This window comes from Parambassis ranga, chromosome 13 (genome assembly GCF_900634625.1).
Source record: "Parambassis ranga chromosome 13, fParRan2.1, whole genome shotgun sequence".
Classification (NCBI taxonomy): domain Eukaryota; kingdom Metazoa; phylum Chordata; class Actinopteri; family Ambassidae; genus Parambassis; species Parambassis ranga.
The window spans coordinates 15723615-15746385 of NC_041033.1; the positions used below are offsets into that span (position 1 = coordinate 15723615).

The 22771-nt window shown below is 41.8% G+C and overlaps 1 protein-coding gene across 1 annotated transcript in view; it reads right to left on the minus strand.

Annotated features, from left to right (window-relative positions):
* The window catches only part of igsf9ba (immunoglobulin superfamily, member 9Ba), a 46875-nt gene that overhangs the window by 11527 nt on the left and 12577 nt on the right, over window positions 1-22771 (minus strand). The window contains exons 3-12 of the mRNA XM_028419986.1: window positions 19611-19757; window positions 14134-14285; window positions 9359-9476; window positions 6257-6398; window positions 3992-4137; window positions 2496-2638; window positions 2199-2339; window positions 2000-2119; window positions 1725-1875; window positions 471-582 (exon numbers count right to left, since the gene is read on the minus strand). Of these exons, the coding sequence (XP_028275787.1) occupies window positions 471-582; window positions 1725-1875; window positions 2000-2119; window positions 2199-2339; window positions 2496-2638; window positions 3992-4137; window positions 6257-6398; window positions 9359-9476; window positions 14134-14285; window positions 19611-19757 (1372 nt within the window). The remainder of the gene's footprint in view (window positions 1-470; window positions 583-1724; window positions 1876-1999; window positions 2120-2198; window positions 2340-2495; window positions 2639-3991; window positions 4138-6256; window positions 6399-9358; window positions 9477-14133; window positions 14286-19610; window positions 19758-22771) is intronic.

The following is a 22771-nucleotide window of genomic DNA, read 5'->3' on the forward strand; positions in this document are numbered from 1 at the left end:
CATTACCATATATCTATTCTCTACACAAAAGTTTTTATTTGTTGTTCATATTTCATTAAAATACCAGAATTTCTAAACCTATAAAGCCTGTCTGTTGTTTTATTCATTTAATGTGACTATTTTACTTTATTCATTTATTTATCTCCTCTCACTGTTATGTAACTAATCTGCACCTTTGATTACTACCTTTTTTTATTTTATAAAAAAATAGTAATATTCTCTGTTCTGACCACTAGCAAGTGAAAAAGTGATGTTTGGACAGGACGCTGTGAATTATAAAACATCAGCTAAACATCCCTGAGAAATGTGCTGTCAAAACAACTCCACCGTCAGCTGCAGCTGTAACTTCATTTTTTATCATCGTCATTGAAGTTACTGTATGTCAACCTAGGCCGATAACCTCCAGGAAGTGTTTCTTTGATTTTTTTTTTTTTTAAAAGCAAAGCAGGAGCACTCACACTGGACCGTACCACACAGAGAATGTCTGTTCGAAGCCGCCATCATAACCCGGTTCCCAGGACACATTAGCAGAGGTTGTTGAGGGCGATACATGGATGTTACCAGGAGCGTGTGGGCTGGTGCCTGAGCGGGTCACAGAGACACAGAGAGAGGAGAAATAAATTCATAATGCACACATCCTATTGTATTATCAACTAATATTATCAGCTAATACATGTTCTCCCAATATTTATTCTTTTTTATACAGTTTGAGTGCAAATGATGAGAATCTGCCAGCTCGTGGTGAATAACCTACAGCCGGCTCGGAGCTGGTGACCAGCGTTAAGGTCAAGTTCAGGAGCAACGTCGCTGTCTACAGCTCTGTTCAGCCCACCCACATAACAGCTGTGCAGCGTGGCCTGAAGCCAGTTACTCCTCGCTGGGATAAAAGACAGACCTGAGCGTGGCCTGAGGAGCACAGCTGTCTGTGACGCCCTGTGACACCTCTCAGCTGAGGGCTGGTCACACGGAGCACTGCCAGCTGTGTGTGCGGCTGCATCGCCACCGGGGCAATGAACCTGAGCTGCTCACATTTCACTGACTACCAGGCTTAAAGGAGCAGTTCAACAATTCAGGCTTGTATCCTCTCACAAGAATATTAAGAGGAGAGTTAGCATTGCTTAGAAAAAAATTCAAAAATAATAATATAATGATAATAATTTACAATTTTTTTATAGAAATACTGACTTGTGCTCCTCTTATTGCTGTTCCATGTAGGCCTATATTTTTTTTTTATAATCATCAATGCCAGAATAATTACATGCTGGTGAGGATATGCAGCGGATTGAGGCAGCTTTAAAGGTACTGATCTATTACAAATGTCTTCTAATACAGCTGTAAAGATACTGCCACAATATAAGCAAGCAATATGGAGGATTCATTAGTTGCTAACATCTGAATGCTAATGCTAGGTACTGTTTTATACATTTAAAAAAGAGAATTTCATCACTCTATTTGCCTTTCAAACACTTTAAGAGTAAAAAGACTGAATCAGATAAAAGCTGCAGCATGTGTTTCCTCAGTCCACGTTCAGGCTTTAAATTAACTGTACTAAACTATTACAGATATGATCGGATGAAATTTTAATAAGGGGGAAATTGGGGTTGAGGTAAGGACGAGTCAAGTCTTCTTCAAGTAATCACTCAAACCACAGAGCAAAGCTGGATCACAGTGAACTGAAAATAACCACAAAGGGTCACTGAGAGCGCCGTGCAGACTGTCTGTACCGATGACTAGGATACGCGTGCTGGCAGTGATGCTCGTGACCACATTGGTGGCTACACACTCCCATTCTCCGTGGTCCTCCTTGCTGAGGGACAGAAACTGTAAGCTGCCACTGGGTAGGATGTTGTGCTTACTCCTGCTTGGCTTCCCCACCTTCAAGTGACATGAAAATTACAGCAACACGGTTAAACAGGGGGCAGACACATTTCAGTACGGCATACAGCAGGTAGAGGCAAAATAAAGCACACTAATTTGAATTCAGGTTCGTGTTTGTCACCTTTCTCCAGGTGATGGTTGGTATATCAGGGTCTCCAGAAGCAGCACAGGGGATTACTAGTTCTCTCCCAGCCTCCTGACGGTACTCCCCCCCAGGCCTCACATTAAAGTAAGGGGGATCCTTCATAAACACACACATATTACACAGTATAGACATGTAGAAATGAAACAGCTGATGTGACAAAAACTGTGCCATGTACCTTTAGCACCAAAGTGGCAGGGGGGGACATGCCCATGGTACCCAGGGCGTTATAAGGCACACAGGTGTAGGTGCCCAGGGAGTCTTCTGTGGCCTCCGCCACCCGGATACTTCCATCTGGCATCAGGCTCCAACCGGGGTACTACAAGACAAGAAAATCCATTGAATAAGAAGGAAATGTTTGTTCAATACACACCTGCCCTCAACAGCAGCAACATATTCCAGCACTTCACCAAATTCACAACCTTCCAAAAAACAAACAACAACACTCACAACACAAGCCTCGAGGCAGACTGACCTTCTCCACTCTCAGCGGATAGCCATCTTTCTCCCACTTCACTGACGTCACAGGTGGGTTCGCGTCCACCGGGCAGCGGATGATGCCTGGCAGTTTCCGAGGGACATAAATAACCGGGGGCATGTTGATCACTCGGGCAGGGTCTGGAAGTAAAGTACAGGTAAAATATACTGTACAGCCATGTCTGAGACTGAGAATGCATGATCTGTAATTAAATGTTTTTACAACATTGATGGAATTACTGATGATGGGACAATTAAAAAAATACCTCTACTTAATTACACAGATGCATTTTTATTTTATCTAAGGCAAAAGCTAACATAGTCAATACAATAGGCTATGTGCAAGATGTGGTGTAGCATTATGTATTATACTTTCCATGTCCATGAAGTGCCACCCATAATGTCCATTTTTTTCATCACAAAGTGGACATGGACCTGCCAACCTATAGTGACTGTGTGGATTTGTTTGTCACAAGCTGTGCCTGCAGCAGAAAACCAAAACAAGTGCTGACTCCTAAGGACAGTTAGTAAAGACGTCCACTCCTCACCACATCTCAATCAATCCATCAATCACACTGTATTGGTATAGCACTTTTTGTGCAGGTCAGTGCAATTTAAAGCACTTGACACATGATGACCTAACAGTGATAATAATGGTGAGACAGATCCAATGAATAAAGAGATGCTTTAAAAAATGTGAAAGTGCCGGAAACCTGTGCCTGGACTTGTGTGTGTGGACAAAACTTATGCATCATGTTTGTCCACATGTGTGTGATCCCCACAGTATGTAATGATGGCTTTAAAATATGTTAATCGTTATAAAACTAAAAGACAGTTACAGCTGCAGCTTTATGAGTCAAAGTGATTGTAGAGGCCTGCTCAGAGGTGTGTTCCTGGAGCAACTCATAAGATTCATAAAGACGCAGTGTGTTTTCATCCTCCCATCAAGCACCCTGGTTTCATTTGGTTCTGCTGTATCTGAGGCCAATGATGAAACCAGTGGCTGCAGTGCTGTGAATCCCCCCCACCCCCCAAGCTCTCTCTCTCTCTCTCTCTCTCTCTCTCTCTCACTGTAGCACAATAATCAATGACCAGCAGCAACTTTGGAGCAAATTAGCTCTGCACAGAGGCCTGGCGATGAAACCTCACATGGCCGAGAGAGGCGTTCCCACTGATGTACAGGATTTCATGTAAAAGGGGATGGACAAAGATGTCTGTCCGTCTCTGTGCACAGGGATGGATGATAATTCAGTGAGGCTCACTCAAAACAACACGGATGAACTCTTTGTAATGTCTGACCTTGAAATTTAAGAAGGTTACTTTGCATTACAGTGGCAGAGCAGCGCTGCCAAATCCTAGAGCAGCCTCCAACACGAGCTGCCTCCATACTGCTGCTCCTGCTGCTGCTGCTGTTCCCTTCTCCACACACAGCTCACTGTACCGTCTCTCCCCGCCCCTCCCCCCCATTCGCTTGGTTGCCATAGTAACACTCACACTGAACAGTCAGGTAGGCCGATGCTGAGGGCGAGATGCCGAGGCTGTTGCTCGGACTGCAGGTGTACTTCCCAGCGTCCTCCGGCTTGACCCGGAAGATGATCAGGGTGCCGTCAATGAGAATGCGCACACGGAGCTTCAGATCACTGCAAGAGCACACAGATGTTTTGTCACACCAAGAGGCTGAGACACACCAACAGGACAGAGCACACATCTATTTAAATTACAAGGAGGTACCATAAGAGAGCAGCAGAGAGTCAAACAGCAGCCAGCTGAGAGGGATCCAAAGAACACAGAGTACAGAGCAAGAGATTCAAATAAATCTGCTAATTGCCATAATCGCCAAATGGTTCAGCCTTCATGTTTCCCCCCCTGACACCATTTGAAATTAAACACACTCATGATGGAGCACACAGTCACATTGCTGTCTTTAATGGAGCTGCTCTCCATGTCCAGGCAGGATTTCAGTGGTTATCATGCAGTAGAATTAAAGCTCATAGAATTTATTAAACTGGTTATCAATGAGAATATTATTAATTCTGTAGCAAGTTTAAACAAAAGTGTCAAAATATTTGTAGCAAGAAAACTGTGCAAAGTGGGTATGGAGGGAATTTTGCATAGTCCTCCGCTACATTTAAGACTGAGTCCAGTTGTGGTGCATCTTTTCTTTGTAGAAGACCCAGATCTCCACAAAGTGATCCACAGGAGACCACTAAGTCTCCTCTAAGGAAAGTGAATTATGGTCCACACAGTAAATGGCCATTAAAAGTCACTAATTCTTTCTTTTCTGGTTGGATGTGGTGGACTCAAGTCTCATCCACAGTTGCTAATTGCTGCACAGATTCAACTTTAAAAAAGGGCAGATCGTTCCTTAACATGTGTCCGGTCATCTTCTGATCAGGTCCAAGCATGACCCAGAGAGCTGGCACTAAGGTTATTTTGTTATAACTGCATGGACACTGCTAATGCACCACATTATTTATGTCATGGACTCTATCAATAGCCTCCTGTGTGGTGGTAATGACTGGCCTTTTAGGAGTTCAGCAGCCTACGCTGTAGGAAGGAACATCTTCTGCTTGTTTTACCACCTCACATGTCCTCACAGGGATAAGACGCCCTCGAGATTTGAGGCATTGGATGACTGTATTTCATCCAGTTTCTTAAAATCTGCTGAATTACAAAAGTTTTTTTTACATTGAACGCATAGTGGTGTGGATAATATATGAACAGACTTCTGCAGAATACACAATATAATGTATTAATGGAATGCAGGGAGCTGAACACCAAAAATATGTAGTTCCTAAAAGCTAGTATGTTACTACAATAAGTGATCTAGCTGACAATAATAACATATATTTCTGATGCATCTTAACTATCATAATCCACACATGGTATGCATGTTATACCAACACGTATTGGATTCCTATTATTTTGGATTAAATATGAGTAAGAAATCCTCATCTCTAACAGGCTATTTGTGCTCTGAGCACTAATCATGTGGTCATCTGTGAGCTGCTCTTACAGGTTCTCTTTGCTCCGGGTAGAAGGAAGTTGTTCCATAACTCTTATTCTTCATACTCAGACGTTGTCAGGTGTAATTATTAAAAGTCCTCTGACTAGTTGATCAGTGCATAAACTCTCCATAAAGCGTGTTTTATTACAAAGTGACACCAGTGAAACTCTCTCAAGTACATTTTCCCTATTCTTCCGAATAAAGTTCAAGATTGACACCACAAAAGCTGTTTAAAATGAGTTTGGACACTTCCTCAGTGAGAGTCCCTCTGACGCTTGTTTTCATTCCTCCTTCCCACTTGTTCTGTCTGTCATTCGTTTGCTGTAAAGCCCTCTCAGACTCTAAAGACCGGCTCTGGGGAGCCTGCAGAGGTCTTGGCCACGCTTCACATCATCGCTGCATGAGAGGCATATGATGACACAAGGCCTGAGTCATGTGATGTGGCCAATGGAGTGCACTAACTCGCCTGGCACGCTCCAGACGGACCCCCGGCAGGCCCGTTCTTACTGCCTCTAGGGTCACAGCAGGACAGTGCCCTAACACACACACACACACACACCAAATACACTTGGACAGCCACTCAATATACTGCACAGCAGAAAGACACACTCTGCCACTCACATCCCAAAAATCTAAAGGCCTGCGTGGAGATGATTTTAACTCTTTCTGTGCTAAACTGGCCCTTTAGTCTTAACTAAGCCGCTTGCCTGACTTTAGCTACAGTACAGAAGTGAACTTGATCATAAATTTACTTCTTGAAGTAGACGTTATCCTCTTCCCAAAACCAGGTGTAGGTCAGGTTGCCAGGATACGCCTCCGCTTGGCAGGTGAAGAGTGCATTCTGGGATATGTTAACAGTGACGTTTTCAGGTGGTGAGACGATGTATGGAGGCCCTGAGAGAAACGGAAACCAACTGTTACAGCAAAACACTGATAACTGGACAGAAACAAGCCTTCAAATCCAAAAGGTGACATCATCTTTTCAGCAATGCTGTGATTTATTTTGAGTCATTTTTCAGGTCACCTGATGTGTTTAATCTAATTTTCACGCTCTTTTAGTTCTGTTTTTGGTCTCCACAAGCTCAGGGGAATCTCTTGCTCTTTAGCTGTTAAATGTCCCACTATGTTCACCAGCTTGTGCTTATCTGGGCGTGGTGATGAGCAGGTAGTGTTATGTAAGGTCTTTAGAGTATTCTCCATGGAGACAGCTGCTCCAGAGTAGGTGAAGAAAAGGGAGTACATTTCTGGGGCTGGGAGATGGTTAAGAGCTCAGCAGAGCAGCTGCAGAGTGAGGTGATAATTACCTCTATGCACTGTTTCACATGGCACATATGTCATTTCATCAATTATCATCACCAAACAGTGACACATCTTTTAATTTAATAGCTCCAAAAGTCACTCTGAGCTCAATAATAACCAATAAGCTGGGGTGAGATACATAAATACTGGTGTTTAAACTGATATTATAAGATTTTAAATCCTGAATCTTGTAGAGCCAATGCTGATGCTGATGGATTTAGCCTTTATTTAACCAGGTTTGTTCCAAAGTCAAGGCCATTTGCTTGGTAGGAAGGTTCAGTCAAGGAGCTCTGCAAGATGTCTTACTTTACATATTTACTTTATATTTCAGCTTTTGTTAAGTGTAATGTGCCTGAGATCATTTAGCGCCCTAATGTCATTAATGTGTGCGTTTAAAGTGCTCCACCAGGATGATTCAAGTATGACTATTTGTTGTATTCATTGTGTCACAAAAAAGACTGCAAAAAGAGTTAAATAACACCACATGTTGTCCTTCACCATTTCCACTTTGTCACCATTTTCCCTTTCAGGAACAGAGTGAGAACAAGCACACACTAAGTATTATTTACATTATATCACCAGAGCCTGATGTAAAATACAGTGAGCAGCCAGCTGCTGTGACCTTAATAGTAGTGGGTGTTGCAGCTTATGCATGCCTCACGTTGTAACCTTCCCCTCCCCTGAGGTGCTTCTAGGTTTGCTCCGAACTCTCAATAAAACAGCAGAAGCCATGAAAGGTAAGCTGTCTTTTATGAGAGGGCCCAGATACAAACCTCCTGCTTATTTTCATCTCGGCGTGCATGGCTTTATGCATCAGCTGGGACGGCTGGCGGCGGCGCGCGGGGGCTTCTCACATAACAATTAAAAACAGATCACGGCAGTGAGAAGCATGAGTCCTCAGATATCTGCCTGTTATTGCTCTTGGTGTGAGCAGTAATCATATCTTTTTCTTCACAGTGATGTTCAGCCAAGCTCATTGTGGTTTTATTATTACTACACACATGTACCGTCACATTTTCGTCCTCATCACACATCCTACTGCTTATTCTCATTATTAAGTTAACAAGGTTATCACAGCAGCTGAGATTAAAACATCAGTGTCTCACAGCATGGAAAATAATGGATGAAGTAGTGTAATGAAGGCTTATATTATTATTTTTTTAAAAAAAGCCTTATTCTGCAAATGTTTTTTTTGACGGACTCTAAACTGGAGAACACTGTTGCATTTATGATTATTTATTATAAATTATTATTATGATTTTCTTTAGATGACACTGCGACTGACAGTCCAGACAGCTTGTGAACATAGTGAAAATCTAAAAACCTAAAATATCCGTCAGTATGTAACACCTAAAGACAACAAAGAAGGTACGGTATATGATTATATGTCTTAAATTCCTGTCTGAATAGAAACGTTCCGAGTTTTTTTAGTGTCCTTGTTCCAAATATAAAGAGAAACCCTGTGTTTCTAAAGCGTTACGTTCACAGATGTAAAACCTAAAAACATGGCCGTCTCTGCTGCAAATGCAGAAAACACACAGTGAATGTCCCCTAATGGCTTAAACAGTTAATTACACATTAAGGTGTTAGCTCAACTAATACTATTAAATAAGATTACAAAATTAGATCTTTAATTATGAAATAATTAGAGTCTTAAATGTGACTTTTTTTTTATTTTAACTACGTAAACAAATTCTTTAACCCTGTTAACAATCTATCGACTATTGAAAGGTGTTAGCATATGTACTACAACAACTAATACTTTTGGTTTGTCCAGTGTAATTGTGTTGTCCATAAAAAAAAAAAAATTGCTTAAATAAAACCAATGATGAATCTGGTCCCTGACATCTCTCCTCCTCTACATCACGACTGCAGAAAAATGTTTCTGACGGTGGCTGTATGAGCACCATAACGCCTACAATAGAAACTCGGCTCAAAAATGTAAAATCTCATCCTGTAATGCATCACAACATTTGGTCCTTCAGTCCAAACCAAGTGACAACAAAGATATTGATGAAAGTATTCTTACTGTAAAAGCAGTACAGCAGCCACTGTGTTTACAGCATGTGTGTACCTGCATTTACTGTACAGTAAAGAAAAGGGGAGTGTGATTCCTCGACTATGTTTGTACCTACAGAAGCATTAAAAATAGACCTTATGCTAAAGAAAGATGCTCAGCTGCTTGTTAAATACACACTGTTAACTCCCTGAAGCGCTGCAGTTTCAGGAGACTGAGAGGAACTGGAGGCTGGTATCACAACCATCTATCTGCTCCGTGTCTAGCAGAGAGCCGGGTTAATGGACCGGAGACAGTGACGTTCTCACAGACAGATCCTGTTGTACACACATGGCTGTGCACGAGAGCACACGGCACATACAGAGAGCCCAGACTGAGCTATCGACTGCCTGATACAGACCGAGACACTATGTTACATACATCAGTGCACCAGAGAGCAGCCTGCCTCCAAGTATAAATAATGAAACCTAGATACTCCATTGATGAAGGTTCAACATTAGAGCAGGCAAGGTAAGGAATGGAGCAGGAAACATTTTACCTTGAACCAACAGACGGGTAGTGTGGAGCACTTCTCCCTGGTCACTGTAGGCTCGGCATGTGTACGCCCCTCTGTCATCTCTAGTGATGCCAAGAATGGTTAGACTGCCATCATGTACCTGCAAAGAGAAGCAGGCACACATCCACACAACATGTTAGAGTCGCAGGGTGAGTAGCTACAATGATCGATCCACACACAGTTTAAATGGATATTTTCCACTTATTCAAGCTACTCAAATCGCTGTATTTGCTTATTTTCTATGATAGAAACCTGAACGTAAAGAAGCATTTTAAACAGATCTTCAGAATGAAATTCACAGGATGCATATTTTACAGATCAACTGAAAAAAATGAAAGAATCTGCAGTTCGTCAAATGGCCACTCAAGGCTGGCATGTTGTAGATTATAGTGCAGATTATTGATTTATATCGACTGTTCAGTACTGTCTAGTATTAAATTTCTAGAAGTCCATGCTATGTCATTATTATTCATTTGTAAAGTAACTTGTGGGTTTAGTCAATATAGAACAATGTATCACACCAGCACTTGAAATGTGCGCTTTGATAAACACCACCCTCTGTTTCATGGTGAGAATCTTCTCCAATACATCAAACACTCACAAGTCATGAATGTGTCACACTTTAATTAACTCCAGGTCTGACTCCTGCATATGGTAACCTTGGAAACATCTAACTCCACGTTGCTGTGTGGAGGCGCTGATGAGAACCAATAAGTGGTGAGGAAACACATTAACCAAAACCTCAAAGAAACACCCTCATAAATTATGCAACAGGTTTGTGAGAGGCTCTGTCCATTCAAGTCACACACAGCTGTAGTCTGTCCATTCACACAGCTGAGGAGGGGAATCTGCTACGACTGCAGAATTATTTCCTATTCATCTGTCTCTCAGACCTTTTTACAACCAGGAAAGATGCTACGAGTGGATAAACCAGAGAAGCATTTAACTTCTGCAAGTCTCTTGGCAAACTGTATTATCATCAGACAAGTCTATCGCCAGATAACACTTTGTGTATCGCTGCTGTAAACATACAACATGTGTGGCGCGTGGAGTGTGAGGAGTGTAAAATAATCACTGATGTGCTGTGAAGCATCAGTTGGAGGCTTGGAGAGCCATCAACTTTGATTAAAAAGTTGGAGCAGATTAAAGTTTTTTTTTTTATTACTAATGTCATCTGCCTCTATTCAGACTCATTCATGTAAGTTTTAATGATCTACAAAGATGTATTTTTAATATTTTAATTTGTAGGCCGAAAACACAGCTGTCCCTCTGCTGGGCCCCTGGGTGAAACTTCACAGGGGCCCACCATTATAAATAATCTGACATTATCTCAAAATTATCTCATTAAAGATGCACTAAACATGCAATTGTGGCGGTTAGTGCAGTCAGTTGGGGGACCCCCTTAGGACAGGTTCCTATTATCATTGCAATGACTGTAGTTTAAAGATTGTCAGCACCTGTGGGCCCCTGACTGACCAGGGGCCTCAAGCAGTTTGCCTGTGAAGGTCGCACCAGCTGTTGGACCCAAGAAACACCAATGCACGATAAATCTAGGTGGAGCTCATTTTAGACTTTACAGACATTAAATATGAATACTTTAATAAAAAATGTGTCATTTATTCAACTCAAATTTGCTTACATAGTCTGCTTCACAGACGCTCAATGACATCCCTTTTTTTCCCTTGTTAAGGGTCAAATGTCAAGAGAGACAGAAAGGAAGCGTGGTGATATCCAAATATCCACAAACCAAACATCCACTATTTTTATAAACTCAAAGCAAACATACAGTTTGTTCTGACTTGTTTTCATATCTTGTGATTTAATGTTGAAGTCAAAGAATCAAATTGTTGTTGGATCGGATCATTATACTCCCACACATGCTGCAAATACAGCCATGATGGCAACAGCCGATCTGATGATATGTAATGGTCATCAGTCTGTTCCAATACATTCAGTGCCATAGTTAAGCTCAATCCAAGGTGAGGGAGAGGAGATTAAAGAAAAGGTAGAGGAGGAGGAGGAGGAGGAGGAGGTCTGCAGTAGATACGGTGTGGCAGAATCTCAATTTCTGTCGTGAACTTAACTGACAAATCCACCGGTCTGAAACTTTGTGTGATTCTCGGTTTCCTCTCTCTTCTTCTCAACTCTTTTATTTAGAGTTTAAAAAAAAGTAATGAAGAAAAGTAAAGAGAGGAGGAGGAGGATGAGGAGGATTCAAGCTCCTCTCTGACCCTGTCTGTCACATTCCTCCCTTTCTCCAGGATGTCTCCATGGATCTGAGCATGTGGGTGAGCAAATATATCCTCACACACACACATCTCACCACAAGAAGGAGCTTTCCCAAATTTGAGGCCAGATACACAGAGAACAGGGAAGCTGATAAATGTAGTAAAGCTAGTGTAAAAAGTCCATTTGGCTCTCACACTAGAGATGTTCCTTTATCGCCTAACATTCAAATTAGGACTAATGTAATATTGATGCAGAAGGGGGGGGGGATTAATAATGCATCAGAATGTTGTCTAATCATTTACTGAGGGGATGGTGTTAAAAAGGGGAGACTGGATGGAGACGGGAGGCAAAAATGAAAGAGAAAGAGGCCTTTAGGAGATGCTCCTGCATGCCCCTGTCACTTCCTCTACAGTAATATCACACAGGAGGCTGTGAGGAGCTGATAGCGCCTGCAGCAGACTGCAATATCAGTGACATATGAGAATGTGAAGACATGCAGAAAAAGGAAGGCTTTGAAAAATCCCCAAAACTATTAGAAGCAGTATTTTAAAAAGCCCTTCAATGCTCTGGTGCTTGTTAGACATAATCGCCAGTCTGTTATGTTCAGAGTTCTGTTTGTGATTTAATTTTTTGTTTCAATTAACTTCGATTAACACGTGAACTTTGTCGGTGTAGACGTGTAGGTGGAGCAAGAACGTTTCTGATAGCATAGAGAGAACAAGACATACTTCCGCTCCACACAAAGTGGCATTTGCACCTCTCACTCAGGATGCAACATCCTGTGCCTGCAATGCATCATCGCTGCTTGTTAAAGCTCGTTGGTGTTTCTGAGTCATCTTTGATGGAGCGTGTGTGTTAAACGCCTTTGATTCGGTGCAAACCTCAGGTTTATTGTTGTTGGTTTGTGTAGCTGAGACATTTTGCTGCAATCAAATCATGCTGAGGCTGTGCCAGAAATAATCTCGCCATGACATCAGACTGTCTACATTTGGGAGTTTATCCACAGGAATAAAAAAAATCAGGCATCACCAGACAACAAAGACAACTCAGAACTGTGAGGCAAGCTGCCAGAAGCTGTTTTTAATATTTGTTAAAGTGATTCAGAGTGTATTTTTATTTTTGACTAAAGACAACACGGGGATGGAGGAGCAGCCTGACTGTCAGTTAGCCTGGACTGATCACACAAACAGAAATCAGTCAGCGGTTTTACTGAAGCCGAGAGGTTTATGATCTATGCAGAAGTCAGGAGCTTAGAAGACACCGTCATCACTGTCAAAATGTCAACCACAGAGCACCTTCATCATGCTGGAGAAGGGGTAGCAGTCTGAGGGTGAATGTCATGTGGGCTCATATCCACATTCCTGGATGGCAGCCATGATCACTACTGTGGACGTGTTGGCTGGAGAAGTGTCCTGGTGGAGGAGCACAAGGCCCCTGTGATACTGTGGCTCTATTCCAAGGCAGTCCACTCCCTTTGCATCCCTGATCCGTCTCTCTTCAGAGCTAGAAACTGTTTTGATTGTTTATTTATCTGTGGTCGGAAGCGGTTGACTCACATCCACAAACTGCTGAAGAAATCTGAATCCATCTTTGAAAAAAGGCAGACTGTATATTGACATGCTGTTCTGATCTGATTCTCATCAGTTTGGCAACACAGACAACTCAATCCTTGGGTCATGTGGAATTTGTTGTGGATAATTGCATGGATACACTCCTATCTTACAGTCAATCAAAAATGGATCTTGGTCAAGGGACAGTGGTGCACTGCTACCCCACAGGTTTGAATCTGCCTATGGGTAGTCCGGCTTCCTCCCACGTACTAAAGACATGCCTGTTCGGTTAAGTTGGGACTATTGGCCGTACATGTGATGTGAATGGTTGGTCTCTTTATGTTAGCCCTGCAACAGACAGGCACCCCGTCCAGGGTTTTGCTGCCCCCGCACCTGGGTCGACCCTATACAGGATGAAGCGGTTTTTAAATGGGTGAATGGATTTTATCACTGGTTTTCTGTGTGGTGACAGGCCTTCCAGGTCAGAGGTCATCTATCTTCCAGGCTCTTTCTGCCATAGTTAATTCAGCTGCTCACTTCTTCATCATGCTGTAACAAGGAGCAGCCTCCACTAGTGTTACCACCGAATCATAATGGACCTTTTCTCAGGCGATGACAGAGATATTTGCACAAAGCCCGATGTAGTCTATTATCTTAGACTGAAGTTATAATGATCAAATATAGAAACCTTCAACAATAACTCATCTCATTTAACCTTTTAATGTTATACACCTATACCGTATACATTTTTATCCTAACCCATATAACTTCTTTATAAAGAAGTGACATTTCTGCAGCACAATAACAGATTAAACAGATATTAGCCTGAGTGAGTCCATAACATACTTTGAGTACAGATGGGCTCAGCGGATGACACCATCTGTGCACAAACCCTGCTTCTATTTCTGAACACAATCATAAAAATGGCCACACCATACTCATTCACCACCATACTCTTATTCATTATGTTTTCCTTACCGAGTATTTTGCGTTGGTTGCAAGCTCCTCCCCCTCCCTCAGCCAGCTGATCATTGGTTTTGGATTTCCCTGGGCAGAGCAGCTAAGCAGAGTGCTTCCCCCTTCCTTCGCCTCCACATACTGTGGCGGCGTTGCTGTAAATGAAGGCGGGGCTGTGGAAGAAAAAAAAAGAAAAATGTTTGCACCACTTTGTTCAACTGATGTGAAATATAGTAAATAGACTTTTACTCCTGATTCCCACTCTTCATACTGGTTGCATTCTTTTGCTGAGATGCTGTATTGTGCGTTAAATAAAAGATCTAACAGATGATGCTTTGATACCGTGTGACAGCTGATGACAATCACATCTGCACGCTGCCATGTTTTTTCTCTACAAAAACCGTCAGTAACAACTTTAGGTCATCCCCACTTTTCCACCTGATGTTTCCGAGCTACACTAGCAGCCACGTGGGAGCTGTTCACCACCTCCTGCAGGCCAGTAAACTGTAGCTTCCTCAGCCAGCTGCTTTCACTGCTTCAACATAATATTTTGATTATAAATAGTGGCACTGTGTTTAGTTTAAGAGAAAAAAGGCGCCGCTATACAAGTGGGTCAATGCTTGCTGATGGGAGTGCTGCCATGCTTCAGACTGCACACAAGCACCTGGCAAGGAGTAAACAAATCGCCCAATTAGCACATTTAGACATCTGCCCGTCCATACTGCCCTCTCACTCCCCAACACTCATTACATTACATGATACAGTAGATTAATGGAGATTCTAATAAAATGCGCAACTGGTTTATGCGTCCCTTGCTCATGCAGATGATGGGTCAGCGGCTACATTAAACGCATCATGATGCATCATTTTAGTTATTAAGAGGCGACGCTGTGCAGTTGCTTCATTATGTGTTCATGCTTTTATGTGTTCAGTGTAACCAAGTGCATTTACTTAAGTGAGGTTCTGATACTTTATACTTGGAAAATGTTACTAATTTACGACGGTGTAGCTGTCAGCTTGTCAGTAATCAATACTGATCAGAAATATATGAGTATAAGCTCATATTACATCAACAAAATACAATTTAGTGAACGAAAAGCTTTTTGTCCCCTAATAAGAACAATAGCATCCTCTTCAGGTCCTAGCAGTTCTACCTACAAACTACGCAAAAAAAAAAAAATCAATGTTTATATCATTAAACTTCTGTCACTCACTTTCAGAAGGTTGAAGCAAGGCATCTGGACATGTAGAGTTTTGCTAAAGACGTTCCGCTGCTTCCAAGCAGCTTCATCAGTTATCCAACTGTTTGGTTGGATGAGCAGCGAAATGTCTTCAAGATGCCTTGCTTCAACCTTTTGAATAAATATGACCTGAATGACTGAGAATCTTCATCAACACTTCTGTCACCTCTCTGTTGACCTCTGTTGTTCTTCAAACTCAACATATCACTTACGTATTTTGTTAAAGTCTGCATTATTCACTCTGAAATGTAAAAGTAATTTAGTTGAACAATTGCTGGTCAAACTGCTGCCCACAAAAGTAATTACTTAGCTTAAGTGCTAAGTAAGTGACTTGTGGGTTCACCACTGTGTAAATCCCACATTCATTCAAAATATAATATTAAAATATGACAGAAGTTATTCAAATACATTAGCTTATTTAAACATGTAAGAGAATGGGTCCGTATCATAAGGTTAAATAAAAGTAAAGGTCCTAACACCACCTGTGACCTTTGGAGGGTACATATAGAGCGTATGCATGTGACATCGCTGGATGTACATAGAAACCAGATTCCCGGCCACATGTTAGTGTTGCTTTGACGATCACTTTTAGAGTCCAGCTGGCTTTAATTCAGGAAGATAATCATCTATTTAACTCCTGTTTTTGTAGTTTCGTCTACTGATTCTGTTCCGGTGGGGGAGTGACGTCTGTGCACACCTTTTATCGATACATATAATAACAATACTCATACTTCTGCCTTTTAAAAGTCCTTCTTCCACCACTGTAAGTGCTGTTATTAATTCTAATCCTACTTCATGCTTTTCTCAAGGGAGCAGGCATCAGCTGACAGGAAATAGGCGGCAAACATGGAGGTGCTGGTGACAGCAGCAGGTACATTGGTCAACCTGGGATTTGTTTCACACCGTCAGGTACAGTTCGTCACAGAAAAAAGTGTCACCATGGTTGGGAAGCATGGGAGTTGTTCTACAAAAAAGTAAGCTGAGCATCAAATTCTTGCCCTACTTACTGCCGTTCTTCATCAATTATATACATTAAAAGATGCTGGAGGATCCCCCCCACTGATCTCCTCTATAGACCACGCAGCACATCAGCAGATGGCCTGGATGCTCAGCCTGCTCTTTGAAGGCTCACATTTTCTGTAATTTGCACTCTCTAACTTAAAAAAGAGTGTGTTTGCATCATTTTATTCTCTTGCTGGATTTTTCTTCTCGTGTCTCTGCTCCTAAGAGAATATGACTACATGGAGAACACGTTTTTCATCGATTTCACATCACAAGCCTCAAACGTTTCAGTGTAAACTGTTACAGAGAAGAAAGAGGCACTCAAGGAGAACCTCCTCCCTCCTCTAATGTCAGCACACTCAAGGTACTCCACAGAAACTCCAGTAGGATATTTTCTAATTAAAAGAAGTAACCAAGGGACTCACATCCGTACTTTGTTTTTCAAGTTTGATAATCAATGTTTTCTCCATTACATGACTTGTACTTTTCACCCAAACACCTCTATCTGCAATAACAGATATGTTGTTTGATTGGTTATTAATGGTACTTATGATACCATAACTGGAGCTGACCAATCAGAGCAGATGAGACTTCAGGGGGTGTAAAAATATACAAATATGTGCAAACAATTAGCATTCTAGGCATCATTATAACTTCAATAGATTCAGTGGTGGAGTCTGTCTAGTTACACAATCTGTAATTTGGTACATTCTTAACAGGTTGTCTAAAACAAACAGATATTCTCTTTCATTTCAGGATATTTATACTCAGCACTATTGGACAGCTTCTGCTATGGGTCAATATAGAACTGTGTTTTAATAGCACAGTCATTTTACAGCATTGAATCACACATAACAAAACTATTTTTGGTTGTAGCCACCACCTGCAACAAGACTTGACCACGTCTTTTAACCTGATATCCCACCGAGGGTACATGTCCACAAAGTGCCACACCAGAGCTCTCCTGAGCTGTGTGTAAATACATCTCAAATATGACAGCTTTTTGGAAGCACTGCAACCCTAAGCAAATCAGAAAAATAAGCCATTTAGATGGCAACGCCGTCTTTGTTTTTTGGTCAATAACAGTAGTGTGGAGTTTGGAGTTGGAATATATGCAGCTGATGGAGAAATGAGCTGCCATTACAGCCCCAGTAGGGTCAACCAAATGCCAGCCAATCACTAACTCAAGGACAGGCTATAATTTGTTGTATTTGAGTGCATGAGATTAACTTGAAATCACTAAAAAATGTGGTGATAGTACTTTTTTTTTGATCGCTGAAAAGCCTGGTGATGCTTAAATTAAAAAAAAAAAAGAATTCAAGAACAAGACAGATAAGGGTGGTGGAGGAGAGGAGAGGAGGAGGATGGTGGACAGAGAGAGTGGCCTTAGTGTCTTTTTTGGGCACAAGGCCGTGCCATCTGACACCTGCCACTGAGTGGGCATGAATTCCCTGTCCGTTTGGCAGGAAGTTAAGGCCAGCAAACAGGAACTCAAAGGAGGAGTGTATGCAAATACCAACGGGCGAAGGAAATGAGTGTCCTTAGTGTCTGTGTGAAGGCCAGACAAAAATGGCACCTGCTTCCCTCACAGACTCCCATTTAGACGACAACAGTACCAGAAAGTCTGCATATGAACTCCCCTGCTGGTGGTCCAGACACAGAAGCAGTGTTTGATATTTCCATGAATTTCTGTCTACACGTTACATAACAGCACCAGAGAAATGAAAAAAACATTTGCCACCAGTTAAACACGTCCACCTGCATCTTTATCTATCATGAGACGCATTACACACATGCACACGAGGTCATGGAAGACGCCACAATTTAAAATGCCAAATTCATGTCACATTCAGGGATATTATTAGTTCTGCTGCAGCCTAAAGAGCTCCGTTTCTGTTGAAAGGCCTGACAGGAGTGGAGAGCTGCCGAAGAGGGAGGCAGGAGCAGTTCAGAGTGAATATTGATGAGGCAGCTACAGAGATGCAGTATGCCTACACAACAAGGCATTCATGCACACACGCCTACAGGCGGTCACAAACCCCAAACATCACAAGAGTGTGCAGGTGACACTTGTCTGTAGAGTACGGCCCGTTCATCTTCAACAGCGGCACACAAGAGAAAAAACATTATGTTCTGCATTGATAATAACCATTTATACTGATCAGCGTTTTTTTTATTCCAAAGTGATTATGCAGTGCAATGGACTTTATAAATGGTTCTTTATACAGCAGTTTGCACAGTGCGTTGTAATCATTATTCAAATACAAGAATTGCATCCAGTGTAAAACATATGCATGATCGAATTAAATATGCATGAGTTTCACACACAGCAATCATAAGTTCACAGACCAAAAATATACATGCGAATAAGCCTGACAGTGCTTTGCTTCCAAAGTCTCGAACAACTCAAAGGATTACAGCTTCTTGAAGTTTGAGACCTGTGAGTCTTCAACACCCCAAAAGTGAACTGCTTCTTCACTGAATATGTGCCGGCTGCTGATTCTTTACTCGCCTCTGTTGCACAAAGTGTTTCTCATATTAAAAACAGACACACACGGCTTAAAATCCGTCAACACAAAGGCTCTGGTCCTCTGCAACAATACGAAGCCACACTTCACACAGGATTCTCTGAGCCACTGGGGCATTCCTGGGAAATGCAAAGGTGCGGATTTTTTTTCCGCCTGGTCATCACTTTGATAGCTCTCAGACTATCACAGACGATCCCTGCCGGAACCGCCTTAAACTCGCCACAATCAATCCTGCTCTAACCAGCCTCTCATTCATTTTTACCCTGAGGCCAACCACAAGGAGCTGCAGGACAGATCTGACACTAAATGTCTCATTCAAATGATAAAAAAAACAACAAATTGGACCTGGAGGTCAAATCTTTCAGATGAAGAATAAATGTGCAACGTCATTATTGGCTTACTATTTTATGAATTGTTTTCTAAATAAGATGTCAGAAGATAGAAACATTAATAAATCTATAAGTCCTCAAGTCTGAGAAAAAGAGAACAAATATTGCACTGCAACAAACTCACAGTAAGCTTTCAATTTGAACTAAATCGCTTGAAATATATTTGGTGATTTCAACCTTACAAGGTCTGAAGCGACCTCTGAAATGCCCTCTGACAAATACTGGATTATTACATATGAAGCTTAAGTGTATGACGCATGTTCTGTTTTTTCCTTTCATTCACACCCACAAACACATGTTCCCGGTCAGAGAGTAGGCTGTTTGGACTGATGACTCACCATTAACTGTGAGGTGGACCCAGCTGCCGTTGTGGAAGGTGTCGTACTGTTGCTCCAGCATCAGGACCCTGCACTCATACCAGCCCTGGTCCTCGGAGCGCACTGGATCGATCTGCAGGGAGGCCTTCCCATGCAGAGAGGCTCTACCTGTACACAGAAGTAAACAGAGAGAGAGATCAAATTAACCGCTTTCACATTGTGACTTTATCTTGTGAGTTGCATAGATGCTCTTTTCCAGCACACAGCCAGGAGCTTCGCCTGTCGCCACAGAGATCCATCATAGCAGTCGGGGGTTAAGTGCTCCCTTTTAGGGCAGTGGCTCTGTGTGAGCGTGGGTTATCTTTTTTTTTTTGCATTGACAGTAGCCTACAGGTCACAGTGGTGTAACATTTGTAAGAGCATCGCTATATAACCCTCTGCTTCTCTTTTTCTCTGCAAAGAGCTCCATAAACTCAGACTTGGAGCTGCTTTTTATTAAAAATAAACACAAGCACAAGCCTATTCTAATGCACAAAGTCCAAGCTGGGTGTCACAAACAAATTCATTCTTTATTCCCGTTCATGCAACAGTCTGGAGGCTTTCCAAGTGCTGGATGGAAGGAAGGCAGGAAATTTAGAGCCTTCATTCATCCTGACTCTGATTCTTTGGACTGTTGGAAACACAGTGTGCTATAAACAGCACGAAGGGTCTAGATATCCACAACATTAGCCACATTTTTAAGATCTAACAGAACATCAGTTTTGATATCTGGTTAAATATGCATGTTTGCCAGTCGTAAGATAAGGAGAACACCAGTCCCTGTTCAGCATGAGGCTACAAACAGGAGATTAGCGTAGTTTAAGAGTATGACTAGAAACTAGTGAACAAACCTGGCTTAGTCCTGTCTGAAGAAACAGAGAATACACCTACAGGCATGTGCAAAAATCTCTAGTAGCAGGAGACAGCTTAAGGTAGTTGAACAAAAAGTGGAAGCTGTTACTGTCTCTAGGGTAATGTCTCTCCTATTTCAAAGCATGAAATAGGAGAGAAGGTCCAGGAAGCTGCACTAAACAAACTGTTTAAGTCCATTAGCTTAGCATTAGCATGTTGGGCAACCCTGCCATGCATGGGGAAACACAAAGTCTAACTGTCTAAAAAAGTGCGCTGAAACAGCTAACGGTATCTGAACTCTGTCAGATGGTTGGATCCATCTAAAAACAAGTTTAGGAGTTATGCAAAGTGTGTGCTTTACTAGCTTTAGATGTTCTTGTACATAACCATTTCTCTCAGTCTATCTAAGCCAACAACAAAGTGTTATACAGACTTCACCTAACTCCTGGCAAAAAGTTATTTTATAGATTTCCAAAAATGCAAAACTTTGACTTGAACTCAATTTTTAACCACAAACGAACCCGCCTTGGATGAAGTATTCGGATTTATGCATGAAACTGCCAAGTAGCCACACCTTCAGCTGAGTTAAAATAAGGTATTTGGTGTCACTGTGGCAAAAGACCATCTTTCTAGTTCACAGTAATAATATTTCTTATAAAACTTCTCCATCCCCGCCTCTTTTTTTCTACAAGGCTGAGGATAAATTGGAATTCTAAAAGAGGGAAATCACAAGGGATGAGAGACATTCAGGAAAGCAGGCATGGTGAAATCTTCAGCTGCTAAGCTGTCTGTCTTCAAGCCTCCAGCCCGCTGCTCACATGGCTGCTTCTGACAGCCCAACAGACTAAAACACTCGCTTCTGCTCTGTCTGACGACTGTTCGGAGATGGAGCATTTTTCCCAACTTTGATGTGTAGATGTAGTGTAAGCACAGTCTCCCGTTACTTCAGACTGAGTGTCAGGCAAATATATTGACATTGAACGTGGGCTGAATTGCTCTAGCAGCAGCATAAATGCAATAGATAGGTAGGTACCCAACCCGGAGATTGCTGCCGTAGTTGGGGTAGTGAAAAGTGACGTTTTTTTAGTTAGCAGAAAGTCAATACAGCAAAGAGGAAGCAAGAGAAGTGAGGACTGCAGGCTTGCAGTAAAAAGGTAGCCTGTCTTTAAAAAGTCAGGTCTATTTTTGCCTGGGCATTGAAGTGCTGAGTTGGGCGGGTGGTGGCGTGAAGGGTAGGGATCAACCTCAGCTCCCATTTGTCAAAGAGCGAGAGGGTGCTGCTGTAAACAGAGTTAACAGCACTGTATCCACGTCAGGAATGGCCTCCTGGGCATTGACCACTTACACACAACAGGGCTCTGTCTGCTGTGAAAACAGAGAAGCTAACACCTTGTTCAGATCACATCACAGCCTTTGTCAGATAGGAAAGCTCTGAGAGGTAAATACGAGAGATACAATGTGACAAAGTGTGAAAAAACGCCTTTTTAAAAATCATTGAGTAAAAGGGCAGTGGTCACATGACTTGGTTAAAGCAAAGCTTAGCTGTCTTTGAATACAGTATGAGCACCAAAGCAACAAAACACGATTTAGTCTTGTTTAACATAAATGAAACATATGTTTGCCAGTACATCAATAGGTTCTGATAGCATAATACATCTGGCAGATGTATTATTAACCAAATGTGACATTGCTTATAAAGCAGCATGCATGAAATGAACGCTAGTTTTTTGGTTTATTATGCGGATTATAATTAAAGGACTTATTGTAACTGTAGATTAATACAAGAATTTTACCTGAAGTTGGGAAGAAGGGATGCTAGAAATTCCAGAAGAAATTCCTACATTTAAGAAGCCTTAAATTTAAGGCAATGTTAGCACTATATATCTCATTTAGAAGGAGATATACAGATGCTTTTTTTCAGATTTACAAGGTATCAGCATATAGCACATAAATACATAGCTACTTCTAATGTTTCATTATGTTACATCACTGAATGAACGGAACTGATTTCAAACAGGATAACCTGTTAGCACCTCAGCTCCAACAAGAAACAGCAAATCATTGTGAATAAAAAGAGCAGCGTTTTAAATCTGCATTTATCTGCAGATGACGATGATATCATTACACATTTCATCCTTATTATTCATGTGCAGGATGTGACTAAAACCTGGTGGCAAGAAAGATGCGATTTAGTTTTCCAGCAGCTTGTCCCAAAGCGGGAGGATCTAACACTAAAATTTCACAAGCTGCACATCTGAATTATTGATTGCATCTTTGCTAATGTGGGCACA